General features: G+C 43.3%; 1 protein-coding gene across 1 annotated transcript; it reads right to left on the bottom strand.

Annotated features, from left to right (window-relative positions):
* Positions 1-210: 210 nt before the first annotated feature.
* LOC147431859 (uncharacterized) lies at positions 211-5,141 on the bottom strand. The gene has a single exon (XM_086494329.1). The coding sequence runs from the start codon at positions 3,589-3,591 to the stop codon at positions 1,339-1,341; it is 2,253 nt and encodes a 750-aa protein (XP_086350455.1). The 5' UTR covers positions 3,592-5,141; the 3' UTR covers positions 211-1,338.
* Positions 5,142-15,724: the final 10,583 nt, after the last annotated feature.

Raw genomic sequence — 15,724 nt, 5'->3', positions numbered from 1 at the left:
TGAACATTTAAGAAGAGTATGCATACATTCAAGAAGAGTATACATCCTTGAACAAGAAGCACATGGGAATAACAAGTATGCACATAAGAGTGAGAATGAGGCAAGAACAAAATCAAATACTCTCTTCCCTAATTCGTTTGGCTTGACAATGTAAATGGGGCTAATGAAGCACTCTAGTTCTTTTATGATACATGCTTTTTGTGCCACTAAAATTGTAGCATAAGGGTTTGTTCAACATGGCCAAATGTGTAGTCATTGGGGGCTATCATTGTTGCTACCACATGCAAAACCAATACTCCAAGGTGGTGTGATGACCTTCTCCCCAAGGCAATCTAGAGTGTTACAATCAATGTAGTTTACTATAAACAATATCATACTTGCATATTGAGAGTCTTAATCACACAAGGGAAAAAAAAACACTATGCCATACACCCATACACCCTCATTAAAAGTTAGGAGAAAACACTAACCCCTAGCCATCAGACATTAACCACATCATACGTTTTACATGGCATAGTCTTCCAATGACCTTTCTTAGGCACATTGAATTTGTCCGCTACCGCATGGTATATTGCGGACTTCTTTCCTTGAAAGTATAACAAGAATAGATCAAACTGTGAAGTAAGAGACAAAGTCCTCCCTATTCTCCCAATGGAATGACATGCAACTCCCTTGCAAAGGCTCATGGAAGGCACAAGCTACCATTTATTGTTGCCCCCAAAGCCATACCTAGCATACAAATATGAGCATGGGGCATGTAAACGAGCCCTTGCACAATGCACTTTCTTAATCGATCCATTAGATGCTCACTTGAAAAGGGTGACGTTAGATTGACAACCAAGGGTAATATTTTATGATAATTACATTGAAAGAAGCGACTTGGAGTGGGTTTCACAATATTCTGACAGTTCCACACAACTTCACAAGGTATAGCCTAGCTGCACCAAAGCATTTTTTAATATCCTTCAACGAATGGTTTGTGAATGTCAATGTCATCAGCAAAATCCAATCCGCCCACGCGGGCTCAAGGATCGGGTTTTGAAAAGAATTCTTGGTTCAATGGTTAGTAAGTTATAGGTATAGTGAGTTAGGTTAGTGGTACTGTGGTACTACTGGCGCCAGGTATCCGCTTCCCTGCAAGAGGACAATAACACAGCAAGAGAGAGAAGAGCGACGACCGCAAGAACTTAGAAGTTTGAGAAAACGGGCAGCGCAGATGAATAGCACTCACCAGAACCCAGGTCTCCCCAGGTAGGTACGTAGGCAGGCAGGCAAACAGCTGTCACGCACAACTGCTCGCGGAACTGAGGTGGATGATGCGCGAGGCAAGCGGACAGTTTAGGGTGCGTGAGGTCGGCTGATCCATGAAATTTGGCCAAATCCGAGGTGGCCCAAAAGGACCCAGATGTGCGTGAGCAACTCGCCGCCCTTCGCTAGCTGTTCTGTGTGCGGATGCGCGTTTTCAGCTATGGCCATGTACAGTGTAATGTCCACCCAAACCTGCGCAAACTTGGCCCACCGCTCCGCCGGCGCCCAATGATCCATGATGGCGCGCCCCAGCCTGATCCCTTCATCCAACGACGCATACTCCAACTCATTACCCGCCTCCGCTTCCGGATCCTGATCCTCCGCCACTCGGTAGTCCTTGAGAAGAGCCGACTCCATGTGGTGCGGCTGCCGCAAAAATATTCTGGTCAGTTGCTGCCTGAGCTGCGCGTACATTGGGTGACACACATCCGGATCGCCAGGCGTCAGCTTCGGCCGCGCTATCAACAGATGCAAGCAGTAGCGTGAGAGAGCTATGCTCATGGTCTTCGCTGCCTCCGGCCGCCGACTCTCGCTATCGTCGCTGTGATCTGGGGCAGAACGGGTGTTGAGGATGAGGTCCATCTCGCACACACTGGTGGCCACATGCCAGTTCAGCACCGCCTGCTCCAGACCTGAGTCGCTGGCCGGTGAGAACTGAGGGCCTATCCGCTCCTGACCCCCGAAGGGAAACCGCACACTCCTAGCAATCTGATCCCTCCTTTGTGCTAAGTTGTGCGGAGTCACATCCGCAAATTTGCGGGCCATGTGCTCGATTAAGTAGTAATGCACATTGCTAGCATCCACATCCACAATGTTGCGCACGCCACCCTGCGCATCCTTCACGCGCATTATGCCCTCCACCTCCAACCGCCTCGCATAGTGCCACCATACAGCTGTCATGCTGTCCAGCACGATAGAGCGCTGCCCTATCCTCTCTTCCCAGTGCCGCTTGCTTGGAGTGCCCACGTAGCGGAATGCCCCGTACAGCACGCCGGCGCTCCAGCGATACCAGCTGTGTTTGTAGTCATCATCGTGGGTGCTGGTCACCCTACGCTGCAACCGGATATAGGTGCAGGCAAGCCACACCCGCATCCAATTAGAGCGCATCATCTTGAACATCTGCACGCACTCCACCAACAACGCCAGCGTCACCAACAGGATGGTCAGTTCCCCTGCCAGGTGGACGGACGCCACGCCCTCACACGCAATGTGAGCCGCGTCCAACGCAAGCAAATCCATGGCGCAGATGAAGAGCAGCATGATGCTGAGAAAGCGCGTGACTACACCCATGCCCTGATAGCAACCACCCATAGAGCCTTTGGTGAAGACCCCATCATAGATGAAACTGAGCTCCATGTCGATGACACTGATGATGCGTAGGGGACTGAGCTGACCTGCTGGGAATAATATCTGTCGTACCTTCTCATAATCATCATCTTTGTGATGAATGCGAAGATTGGTCAAGCGTCTGCGGTAGATCTTGTAGAGGGCATATGATAAGCACACGTCTTTTATGTAGCGTGCAGCTTTTTTGAGATCGCGGCACCGCACTACAGCCTCGTAGGTGACCACCTCTTTGAAGGGGTCATCATGATCGCTCTCTCTTTGGTGGATGCGGTACCAGTTTGCTTCCCCTGACACAATGAGAGTAGCGCCGTGATAAGCAGCAGACTCGGGCTGTGGCGGATCCACCGTACCATCCCTCTGGTGATGGTGATGGTGGTGGTGATCCAACGCCATAAACTTGTAAATGGGTCGTGCAGATCTTAACATCTGCTCTGCACTACCACTCCACAAGGCAAACACACGCTCTCCGTACTTGAAACCCCCAACAATGAAGAGCAAAACGCCGGTGGCGAGGAACTTGCAGGAACCCCCACCACGGGCTAGAATGTAGCCAGCGCCCACAATCTCCACAGTCATCTTAAAGCCATGCCTCTGCCACAGCTCATTATCGGCAGGTGAATAAGCGCTCACGGAATCTGCAGCGCCCAAGTGAAAGAGTAAGATGGGTGCCCACAGCAAAAACACAGTGTCACAGCCCTCACCCAACATCAGGCCCATTGCATACGCGGCCAAGGCGTCCAATGCGATGAATGCCATCCACACGGCAGAATGCAACAAAGAGTTCGAGCTGTGTTTCCTGAGAAATCCAGTGATCACTAAGAGCAGCTGTAGTGACATGGTAAGTACCATCAGAATGGTTATTTGCCATTCTTTCCAGGTCTGCAAAAAACTATCGAAGATCGAGCTCCGGGATGTAGAGCCCGGACATGTAGCCATCGAAGCTGGATTTTGTCGGAGATAACATGAAGCTAACCATGAGGAAGGCGCATGAAAAACGTCCGGCAGAACGACAGGGGGGAAACGTAAATGTAGGGGAAGATCGCTTGAAATGGAGTCTGAAGGAGAGTTCGAGCTTCTAGGGTAGGCGCGCGCCACAAAGAGAGAGAGAGAGAGAGAGAGAGAGCAACGGTCAAAACTTCGAAGGCAAAAGCTGAAGCAGGAGCAGGGGCAGGGGCAGGGGCAGGGCAACACTTTTCTTCTGGCCGAACGCGACGTGTGGATCAAAGCATAGAGACGGCGTTTTGAGCTTTGTAGCCGCTACGCCGGGCTTTGGACTTTGTCGATGGCGTTTTGGGTATAACGCTGATGTCGGCGTTGCGGCAATATATCAAGCCTATTTCGTGCAATCTTTTTTAGAGAAGAGATTCAAGACATTCTTTAAAGGCGTAGGAGGGAATGGTCTTAAAGTGGCCATGGCGATCCCTGGAGGGTGGGAGCACGTTTTATAAAGAATGGTCATTGCACGATTGGGAGCTATGGTGGGAGCATATTTTACAAGGAATGGCCATTGCCCGACCATTTTAGATCGTCATAGTCGGGGGAAGGGAGGCCACAATTGGATGTGTCAGAGGTTGGCACGTAAGTATGCAAAAATTAATTGCATATTATCGTGATGGTTGTCGAGGTGGCATGCATCCATGTCACCTCAACGGAAGGCAGAGACATTCCGCATGTTGATTTGGCATTGCTTTCATGCCCTAAAGTGGCTTTAGGTGATTGGAGGTTCCTGCAAGGAATTACGGTAGCTGATGTGGCAATCATCAATCGATTGCATGCTAAAATTCCAGTCAAGAATGGTGACCAAGATATGCTGCCTCTCGACCCCCGATTGTGTACAACAATACAAGTAGTGAGTGCAGGGACCTTCTACGTGAACAACAGATTGAAGGCCTACTTCCATCGCCTTGCAGTTCACAAACAGCAGAGGAAGAAAACATTGTGTGTGTTTGCATGACACACCTCATTCGTCGGTTGGCACCTCATTCGTCGGATGGAAGAATGCCCTGAGTGGAGAGAGAGAGAGAGAGAGAGAGAGAGAGAGAGAGAGATCCTTGTTTTCTATGGTGCACGTGAAGAAAACTTGTCTCCCTACCCTTCCTTGTCTTATTATGTGAACACCCAACTCAAGGCGGCCAACTCTGATGGAAATAAGCCAATAGCGCTTCTTCCACCACTTCACTCTGAATCGGGCCTTAAAATCTCATTGTGGGCACATGCAACTCAGTCTTGCCCTAGTTTGGTCAAAAAAGAGACATGGTTCACCACCTTTTTTTGTTTGTACTCTGAATGTCTTCTCATCAACCTCACGTGGTGTACTACCCCCTCCCCCTATCATCCCGTTCAACTCACAAATGCCGTGCAAAGTCGCCAGTTAAGCACAATGACCATTCTTTAGCTCAACATGTGTGATGTTCTCCCTCTTCGTGGAGGCCGTTTATAACACCACCTTCTTGAACAGTGGTGTTGCCTGTGCCCATTATATCTTCTCATGCAAAGTTTTTTGTTATGATTAGACTTCAAGTTGAAGTTTGGTAAGTTAAGAGCTAAGAGGGCTCCCCCATTCGACTTCTAAAGGTGAGCACCTATCACTTGTCACAAGGGCGCCCCGTATCAATGCTTGTAGCAAGCCACTTCAATGGGAAGATCGACTCAATCATCCCATACACTATCATCTCGCTTTTAGTACAATCCGTAGACGGTTGCATCGTGCAAAGGTACCAAACCGGCTATCAACAAGCTCAGACTTTCTAGGATAAGAAGGGCCTTCTAGCTTCAAGAATGTTTAAAGGGTCTATGGAGGGGGGCTATTAAGTGGCACACAGTGGGTAGAGGGAGTTCTCCAAAAATGGAAAAGAAACTATCCCCACTACACTTATGTTAACACCTCACTTTTTTTAACGTATTAAGGGTATATTTCTTGAGGAGCTCATCTCTCCTCGTTTGTGGCATAGATGCCACCCAAAGAAAAACTATGCATCCAACAGACTTCTCTCCATGGAAGTCTTGCCTTGCTCCACTCTCAATCGGAGTGACCTCTATGTTGCCTTCTCCCCAATCACTTCGCTCACCATGGTGCAACTAAACTCTATGTCCCTTTTTTGCAACTGTAGTTTACACTTGGCCCTTGGACGATTGCCTACTTCCTTAGTATTCCCTTTAGTTTAGTGGTGAGACTTGAACATATAGCCTTGGTTTCCCTTCAGTTGAGTGGTGAGACTTGAACACACAGTCATTGGCCTGTTAAAACATGCCTTATAGGAGAAAGGAGAAAGGCGAGAAATATTTTTCTATCATTGAGGAGTTCGAAGAGTGACGTTTGTTATAATTTAATAAATTTCATACACAATGACACTCACACCCCACCTGGTGCATGGCCTTCAAGTCTTCAAGATCATGTTATCCATGCCACATTATACTCATTGTCAAGAGCTTCATGTCCACAGACGACGTATTCTCATGTGGGACACTTACACTATCGTGCCGTGGCACGTGCATAATGTGAAACTAAAAAGATCCGCCTCACTCTCAATGATTTTGATAAATGAGACCAAGTGCTATAATGTACATAGTGTGATACATGCAAGAACGGATGCCACGGTTGCAGTAAAGTTGTGTACATACCTTGTTGGGCAGGCGAGGTGTCATAGAAACTAATATCTAATACTCCCAAATGAGTTTCTCATGTTAAACTGATCATTTGATATGGGGAAGTACTTACCAGGGGAGTAAAAGCTAGAATATTGATAAGGCTACCAGATCGGTCTTTGTTAGAGATCCAAAGGAGGAAAAATAAGGACCCAAAGGGGGACAATCTGCAAAAGAGAAATGTGCTTCAATGTGGCTTAAAAGACCTAAGGTTCAGCTCCATTACAACTTCCATAGGCTAAGGTCCCAAAAATTAACTCATCTATCCAATGGCCAAAGCAAGGGGAAAATTGGATGGTCATGGGAAGACTAAGAAGTCTACACACATCCCTAGGAAGGAGGGGGTGAGCCTTATTGTAGGGGATGAGAGAGAAACACACACACAAACACACACACACACTCCAAGGCTCCCCCTTTACACAAAGTAAATACTGAACACATGTCAAGCTCCTAGGCCAATTGCCCCCAATCTCCCCTCAAATCCTATTGGATGGCCATAGAGGTGGACCAATGAGAATTAGGCTAGAATAAATTTAGTCTAATCAATTTAAAAATTCTTGATAAAAGAACCAATAGAATTTAAGCTCCCTAGAAGATAATTGGACAATCTACCAAGGGGTCCAATGAGCATTCAACAGCCCAATGGCTTGCCTGATTCCTATTGGCCAGACGACTAAGAGGTCCAATGAGAGTTTAGCTGAATTATTTAATTACCTAAAGATCTCACAAAAGGGGAAAGGGGGACACTTGTCAAAAGGCTATCAACTATGCTTCTAATTTGTGATTGGCTAAGCTTTGCAGGAGCCAATGGGAGGCCAGCATGAGCAATTAGCAAGAGGGGTCGACCAAGATGAGAGAGTGGGTTGCACTTTAACACAATGCTACACACACACACACACACACACACACACACACACACACACAGAGAGCTCATGTGTGCAAGAAGAACTCCATTTCCTTCTCCAAGCATTGAGAAGTAGAGGCCTACACCAACAACTCTTGGTTATGGAATGAAAATCCAACCAGGAGCCAAGCTTCAATGGCATGCTCATCTCCTCTACTAATGTATGCTATCAGAGTGATTATGTGAGGAGAATACTTCTTTCTCGTAAGATACACCTTCTTCCTCTCAATATTTCCTCATTCCCTGCTAGCTCTCACCATTTTTGAAGGTGTGTGAGGTCTTGGGACTGAGGCTAGGGACACTAGGTGTGTTTTCAAGCATAATTTCGTGCATGAAGCTTCAATCTTCATTGTACCAACGATTTTTATCAAGGAACACAAGAATTGTATTGTACAAAAGTCTCCTTTAATGGGAAAAGCTATAATACAAAGCCTTTATGGAGGGGGGACCGATTCATGTAAATCCAGTCCTCAACTGTTGTCAATTATTATACTTCTCTCTCTTTTCAAGTATTGTCAATGCCAAACTAGCTAGATGTAAATTGCTAGGTTGCTTTCTCAAATTAAGTACTCTCTCTATGCTCATTAGGAACTCGTTCTTAATGAAATGCTCACTATGTTATCAATTTCCGATACACACAAGTTACTAGTGTATTAAATGTTACATTGGTATCAGAGCTATTGGTTTCTCTTTTCTTGCTCAAGAAGAGAGGTCCTCAAGCTTGCTACAAATGGTTGGTGTTATTAATTGCAAAAGAGTAAGTAGAATAGGAATTTTTCATCCTTGAAGAACGACTGCTTTATGCAATTAACGGGGACACCGTCGAGAGCTATGGTCTTAATAATGGAGTCCTACGGGGCTTGCCTATGGCTTTGCCTATGGCTTGCTTAACCATTATTGAGCTATTAGAAGCTTGACAAGAATCAGTATTGTCTTGGCTCTGTTGAACCCTCTCTTCTATTCCTTGCAATTAATAATATTCGTGCCACAGGTATAGATGTTGAGTGCTTATCTTTGAAGGTAAAGAGGAGTAGCAACTAGGGCTTGAAGTGCCAAAGTACAAGTAAAAATTTACACCTAAAATTTGCTAGTATGACTGACAAGGGAAAAGAAATTGAAATGAATTTTGATAGCTTTGATTTTGCTAATGAAAGAGCAACTAATGATGCCCCTATGCTTGTAAATTATCTTGTTTCTAGGCTTCAACAAGCCCTGGGCAATCCATCCCTCCAAGGTGAAGTGCTACATCAATTGTGCACCCACGATATTCTCCAAACTCCCCACCAAGAAGAGAGAGTACCTAGGAAGCTTCCTTGTGAGACTTCCAAAAGAGGACTTTCTCCGATAAGGGAAGAAGAGGAGGATTCGTATGAAGGGCTCAAAAAATTTACTACTCGATGATGCATCTTCCTCTCAAAGGAGAACCCAAGTTTCAACGGTAGAGCCCCCACCGAAAGAACGACAAAGAAGTGAGTCTCCTGCCACCTCGGCGGAGATGGCTCCACAAAGACGACAGACAAAACGCTCTTCAACACCCCCTAAATAGAGAAGGCCATCGCATACTTATCTACACCATAATTCAAAGAGGGAAGAAAGAAAACATGAGAAGAAAAAGGCGAGAAAAAGGTCACCCTCTTCTCCATGTTCTTCATCATCTTCCTCTTCTGAAGAAAGTGATGGTGCAGACAAGGAGGAACAAGGAAAGAAAAAGGCGAGAAACAGGTCACCCTCCTCTCCATCCTCCTCATATTCTTCCTCTTCTAAAGAAAGTGCAGCTCTCGAACCACCTAAAAGAAGAAGCCATAGGAAATCCTATGCCATCTAGAAGAGGTCATCCAAGCTCAAAAAGTTCAAAGAGGGAGGAAATAACATCTCTTTCCTTACTTACGATGACACCTTTGGTGCTATGGACAAAGCCGTGGCCTTTATCCAACAATTCGATGCGGCGTTTGGAGGTGAGGGCTTCACGGAGTCCTCTAAGCTACATCATGTAGCTATGCATTTTCAAAATTCCACTAGGCAATGGTGGTCTAGCCTATGAGCAAACAGTGAAGTCCATCATGAAGCAGTTTTTGGCGATCGATGCCAAAGACAAAGTACTCACAGAATGGTGAAGCTTGAAGCTCTCTCCCTACAAATCTATTTACAAATATGTAGACAAGTTTTGGGATTTACATCTCAAAGCCACTGTCTTCAAAGAGATGGATTTTGGAGAGCAAAAACAACAATTTTGTGCGGGTTTAACTGAGATATAGCGGAGTATGTTAACTTCCAAAGGCCACGCACCATATCTGTGGTCATACACCATACCATGGTGGCTTCAAGAATCAATTTCCAACAAGGGGCTAAGAAATCTTAAGACCACGGAAAACAAGCACCATAATGAGCCTAAGGGGAAGGACAACGTCCGAACGCCAACAACAACAAAACTATGGAGAAGGGAGTTTATTAAGGCAAAAATAAACTCTCTCTTGAAGAGCTAGAGCGTTAGCGAAAACATAACCATTGTTTCAAGTACTGGGAGCTGGGGCATGCCTATTGTGCTTGTCCCCACAAGAATACACGTAATGAGCCTCCTAGAGCTACCTTGGTCGAAATTCAAGAAGAGGATGCTCATCACAAAAGATCTCCTCTATGCCATGCTTGGGGAAAGGTAAGAGAACATGATGCTTTTATTTTCTTTGACCCTGGTTCTACTCATAATTTCATATCCACAGAGTTGGCCACCAAGCTAGGCATCCAAGCCTACGACACTCCATGTCCAAAGCTATGTGGACAAGGAGGATTTCTTTATCTCTCCTCTCAAGCATGAGGATGTAATCCTAGGGGCACCATGGTTTTATTGCATGGTTGCCAATGTTAAATTCCCTGAAAGGCAAATCTACTTTAAGTTCAAGGAAAAAGATATGTACTTAGATGCTAAGGAGTTGGGTAGTACCATACTCAATTGTACATAAGCAAGCTTTCAATAAGTCAACTATTTCCGTATACATGATTTTTGTTAAAGATTCTCAAAATGAACCTAATGCTTTATTATCAAAAGAAAATATAAGTAATCAAAAGGAATTAGAGTTATCCAACTTCCTCAAGGGGTTCCAAGATGTTTTTATTGACGACACTCCTTGTGAACTACCTCCCAAATGAGGCAATGAAGACAATGCAATTGAACTTCTTCCAGGAAGTTCACCACCTAATAAACCTTCTTATAGAGTTTCCCAAGCTCAACAAGAGGAGATTATGAGGCAAGTGCATGAGCTAGTTGAGAAAGGCATGGTTAGGTCTAACTCATCTCCATTTTGTTCACCAGTGTTATTAGTGCAAAATAAAGACGGCACATATCGTATGTGTGTCGACTATAGAGCACTAAACAGGATCACTATCAAGAATAGGTTTCCCGTTCCACGGGTAGAAGACCTATTTGATAAGCTAACAAGATTCGACCTACTTCAGTAGGATTGACCTGAAAAGTGGATACCATCAAATAAGGATAGTTCATCAAGACATTGTAAAGACCGCATTTTGCACTACGTTTGTTCTTTACGAGTACATTGTCATGCCTTTTGGCTTGACCAATGCACCGCCACATTTCACAGCTTGATGGAGAAGCTATTCAGGCCTCATCGAACCTTTACTAGAGTTTTCTTTGATGATATAATCATCTACTCTAATTCATTTGACAAACACAAACAACACCTCCAGGTAATATTTCAAGTTTTACGAGAGAATAAACTTTATATTATTCAAAAGAAAAGTGATTTTTTCTTACAAGAGATTCAGTATTTAGGTCACATTATCTCTCAAGATGGCATCCAAATGGATCCATCAAAGCTAGAGGTAATAAAAGGATGGCCTAATCCAAGGAATCTGCATGAACTAAGAAGCTTTATAGGTATGTGTGCATACTATAGACACTTCATAGAAAAGTTCTCACAAATCGCAGGACCATTACATGATCTAACAAAGAAAAATGTTAGGTATATATGGTCCATCAAGTAGAACAATGCTTTTGAAAATCTTAAAGAGAAGCTTATCGCTCAACCTGTGCTTACTCTGTCAGATCTCTCAAAGTGATTTGAGGTCCAGTGCGACGCTTGTGGAAATCTTAACACTAGAATGGTAACAGGACACTTTTATGTCCTTGGACACTTTTGTGTCCTATTAAGTGACCATTTTGCTTGAATTATTTGAAGAGTATGAAAATGAATTTTTAGGTGCTATGTACCCACAAAGTTGCCTTATGAGCTGAAAAAAACTTAGCATTTTTTTTTGAGTATCGATCTCACCATTAACCTTACTCTTGCACAACATTTTTGAACCTAAACTGTGTGAAAAAACGGGTCCTGTTTTTGGCTTTTTTTCAATTTTTGGCAACTATACCACTCTAAACTTCATGTTTGTGAGGTTTAGATGGCTAGAGGTTAGGCCTTCATAGTTATCAACATGTTTTGATGCTTGTAGAGAGAGCTAAGTGTTAAAATTGAAAGTTATGACCAATTTACAAGAATTGCATAATCCTATTTTTTGGCCAAAATTAGCACTTTTATGATTTTTTTTGGTGGCTTTCTTGATATCTAAATTCAATTTTGATTGTGTAAGTGTAATGTTTAACATAAAGCTAATCTTCCTTGAGTTTTGGGGGACCTAATATGCTATATATCATAGTATATGATGATGGTTGAGTTTTTTGATTGCTGAAGAATACGATACATTTTAGAGTAGCAAAAATAACTTTCTCAATATTGCTAGTTTCTTAGGCCAATTGTGTGTATTTTGTAGGTAGTAACCATATCTAATCATAGACTACAAACTTGGCTAGATATTGAGTAGTTTCTATGGGTTTCTAGAGGTCATAATGCTAAACCCAGTTTTTTCATGTTTGCTGTATTTAGCACTTTATCATTGCCCCCAAGGTTCCAATTGTAAGAGATCCATTATCCTTTTGACATGCTCCATGGCTCCTTTTGAATCTAGAGGCCCAAAGGGAACTAAGAAAACATGTATATAGTATCTGTATTGAGCGTGACTATAGAAACTTTGATGATAGGCCCGCAGAATGGCAAAAATGCAACTTTTTGTACCTATTTTTTTTGCCCAAAAAAAAATTAGTGAGGTAAAAGCAACCATATGTTTTGGTCACCAACCCATTGAAGTTAACGGGGCATTTTATCTCATGTCCTACAAAAATCTCCACTCTTATTTATATGCAATCAATCGCAAGAAATTGCTGTTTTGGGCAAAATGCACTGGTCCATCAACTTTGGAGGCTTGTAGTGACCAAGGGATGAGAAAAATTACAAGTTTCTTATTTTTTCCATATGTAGTAGTTATTGAACTATAAGCTCATGAAAGGATTTTTCAAAATGAGTGGATCTACTATGGTTTTGGAATTTTTTCCCAAAACCCTGAAAGGACACTTTTATGTCCTGTTAGGTTACCATTCTAGTGTTAAAGAGAAGCTTATCTCTCAACTTGTGCTTACACTGTCAGATCTCTCAAAGCGATTTGAGGTCCAGTGTGATGCTTGTGGTGATTGCCTTGGAGCTATTTTGCTCCAAGAAGGGCACACCATAGCCTATGAAAGTCAAAGGCCCGACCCTGTTGAGCAAGCTCTAGGCAATATATGAGAAGGAACTCTTAGCAGTTCTACATGCTCTAGACTCATGGAAGCACTATTTATTGGGGACTCCTTTTATTCTACGAACGGATCACCAAAGCCTTAAGTACTTCATGACGCAGACCAAACTCTCTAACAAACAAATGAGGTGGGCAAATTTCCTTTTGCAATTTCATTTTCATATTGCTCACATTACTGGCAAGAATAATCAAGTAGCCGACGCACTCTTAAGATGACCAAGAGTGAATGCAGTATCCATAGCAACTCACAATGATCTATCTTCTATGATAAATGAGTACGCTATCGATCTCGATTTAGAGATGTGATTTCATCCCTTGCACTATGGAAGAAGGAAGAACCATTTACCCTACAAGATGGTTATCTTCTCTATGGCAATAGACTATGCGTTACTAACTCACTACGTGAGAAAGTAGTGTATGAATCTCATTCTCCTCCTTATGTGGGGTATAGAGGGATTCAGTCTACCCTAAAAGGGATAGAAACATATTTCTATTGGCCTGCCATGAAAGCAAACAAACAAGAGTATGTTTTAAAATGTGTGGTATGCCAAAAGACAAAGATTGATAGGGGAAAGCAACCTCGATTGCTTCAACTGTTGCCACTCCCTAATTCACCATGGGAGAGCATATCCATGGATTTTATCTTTGGATTGCCCAAGTCTATCCATGGAAATACAGGAATATGGACAATAGTAGACAGGTTTAGCAAACAAGCACATTTCATACATGTCAAAAAGACTATCAAGGCCCATCAAATGGCAACCCTTTTTATATCACAAATCTTCAAGTACCACGGCTTGCCAATGTCCATAGTGTCGGATAGAGATCCTAGAATGACTAGTAACTTCTGAAAGGGTCTCTTTGAGAATTTAGGTACAAGGCTAAACTTCTCTTTGGCCTATCATCCCCAAACGGATGGCCAAAGTGAAATAGCTAACCTAACAATTCTTGATCTATCAAAAGCTTATGTCACAGAAGTAGATCAAAAGTCCCAATGGGAGAAGTACTAACCCTTAGTGGAGCAACACTATACATACTTCCACGGAGAAAGCACATTTTGAGGTGATAGAGGGAAGATAAAAAAGTCCCCTGCTGCTCAAGGTACTTGGGAAGATCTTTGCTACAGATGAATATAGCCGAGACCTACAAGAATCTTTCCAAAAGATTAAGGATTCTATATCCATGTCTCAACAAAGGCAAAAGGCTGCTGTTGATAAGCACATAAGAGCCCTAGCCTTTAAACAAAATGATTGGATCTTGCGTAAGTTTCCCAAGGCTTGATTAAAGCACACAACGGCCAAGAATCCTACGGGACACCAAAAGTACTATGCTAAGTTAGCAAAAAGGTACTATGATCCCTTCCAGATTCTTAGGCCAATTAATGAGATGGCCTATCAACTCAAGTTGCCCCGCCATTGGCTCATAAAAAATGCTTTCCACGTGAGCCTACTAAAGCCTTACAAAGGAGATCCACCTCAAGAAGAAATTATTGAAGACCCACTGAAGATCGAGGCCCAAGAAGAGGGGCTGCATCCCAAGTCCATTCTCCGACACGAAGACAAGTATTACGAGGTGGTAAGACTATCCGACGATACCTTATCAAGTTTAAAAATTATCCTTTTCAAGATGCTAGATGGATGCAAGGCATACAATTAAAGGACAACCTAAACCTTGTCGATACTTACAATGATTCCCTAGAGTAAGCAAATGTAAATATGTTTAAATGAACAAAGTTTTTGTCTTATAAGACTCTCTTTCTCTTTATTATGTGCACATGTTAATAAGTATGCATGCTTACAATCATGTTTGTGGGAACGACGTCTCCTGAACACCAAGTAGAGTTTGTCACTCTACTATGGAAGATTGATACTGACTAATGTGCAGACATGCTTGCGGCAACTAAGGCTCTCAAGCACCAAATGGACTAGTCATCCATTCTGTAACGGTGTAGGGTAAAAGAGGGATCCTCCACCCGCTAGCAAACAGACTAATGACTAGACTTTATCTTCTCTACCTCATAGTCAAGGACGACTATGATTCTAAGAGAGTCATAAAAACTAATATCTAATACTCCCAAATAATTTTCTCATGTTAAGCTGATCATTTAATATGGGGAAGTACCAGGGGAGTAAAACCTAGAATATTGGTAAGGCTGCCAGACCGTGCTCTGTTAGGGATCCAAAGGGGGACACTCTGCAGAAGAGCAATGTGCTTCAATGGGGCTTAAAAGACCTAAGGTTCAGCACCATCAAGACTTCCATAGGCTAAGGTTCCCAAAATTAACTCATTTATCCAATGGCCAAAGCAAGGGGAAAATTGGATGGTCAATGGGAAGACTAAAAAGTCTTCCCACATCCCTAGGAAGGAGGGAGCGAGACCTTATTATAGGGGATGAGAGAGAAACACACACTCCAAGGTTCCCCCTTTACACAAAGGGACACATGTCAAGCTCCTAGGCCAGTTGCCCCAATCTCCTCTCAAATCCTATTGGATAGCCATAGAGGTGGACCAATGAGAATTAGGCTAGAGTAAATTTAGTCTAATCAATTTAAAAATGCTTGATAAAAGAACCTATAGAATTTAAGCTCCCTAGAAGATTATTGGGCAGTCTATCAAGGGGTCCAATGAGCATTCAACAGCCCAATGGCTTGCCTAATTATTGGCCACAAGACTAAGAGGTCCAATGAGAGTTTAGTTGAATTATTTAATTACCTAAATCTCTCACAAAAAGGGAAAGGGGGACACTTGTCAAAAGGCTATCAACTATGCTTTTAATTTGTGATTGGCCAAGCTTTACAGGAGCCAATGGGAGGCTAGCATGAGCAATTAGCAAGAGGGGTTGACCAATACGAGAGAGAGGGCTGCATTTTACTCTAACACAATGCT

Source organism: Adiantum capillus-veneris, chromosome 21, assembly GCF_014529385.1.
Source record: "Adiantum capillus-veneris isolate H3 chromosome 21, ASM1452938v2, whole genome shotgun sequence".
NCBI lineage: Eukaryota > Viridiplantae > Streptophyta > Polypodiopsida > Polypodiales > Pteridaceae > Adiantum > Adiantum capillus-veneris.
The sequence above is the reverse complement of the archived record's forward strand: the minus strand, read 5'-3'. Positions and strand labels throughout refer to the sequence as shown.

Excerpts from the sequence above, each read along its gene's own strand:
- LOC147431859 (XM_086494329.1), bottom strand. The coding sequence starts at position 3,591 with ATGGCTACATGTCCGGGCTCTACATCCCGGAGCTCGATCTTCGATAGT.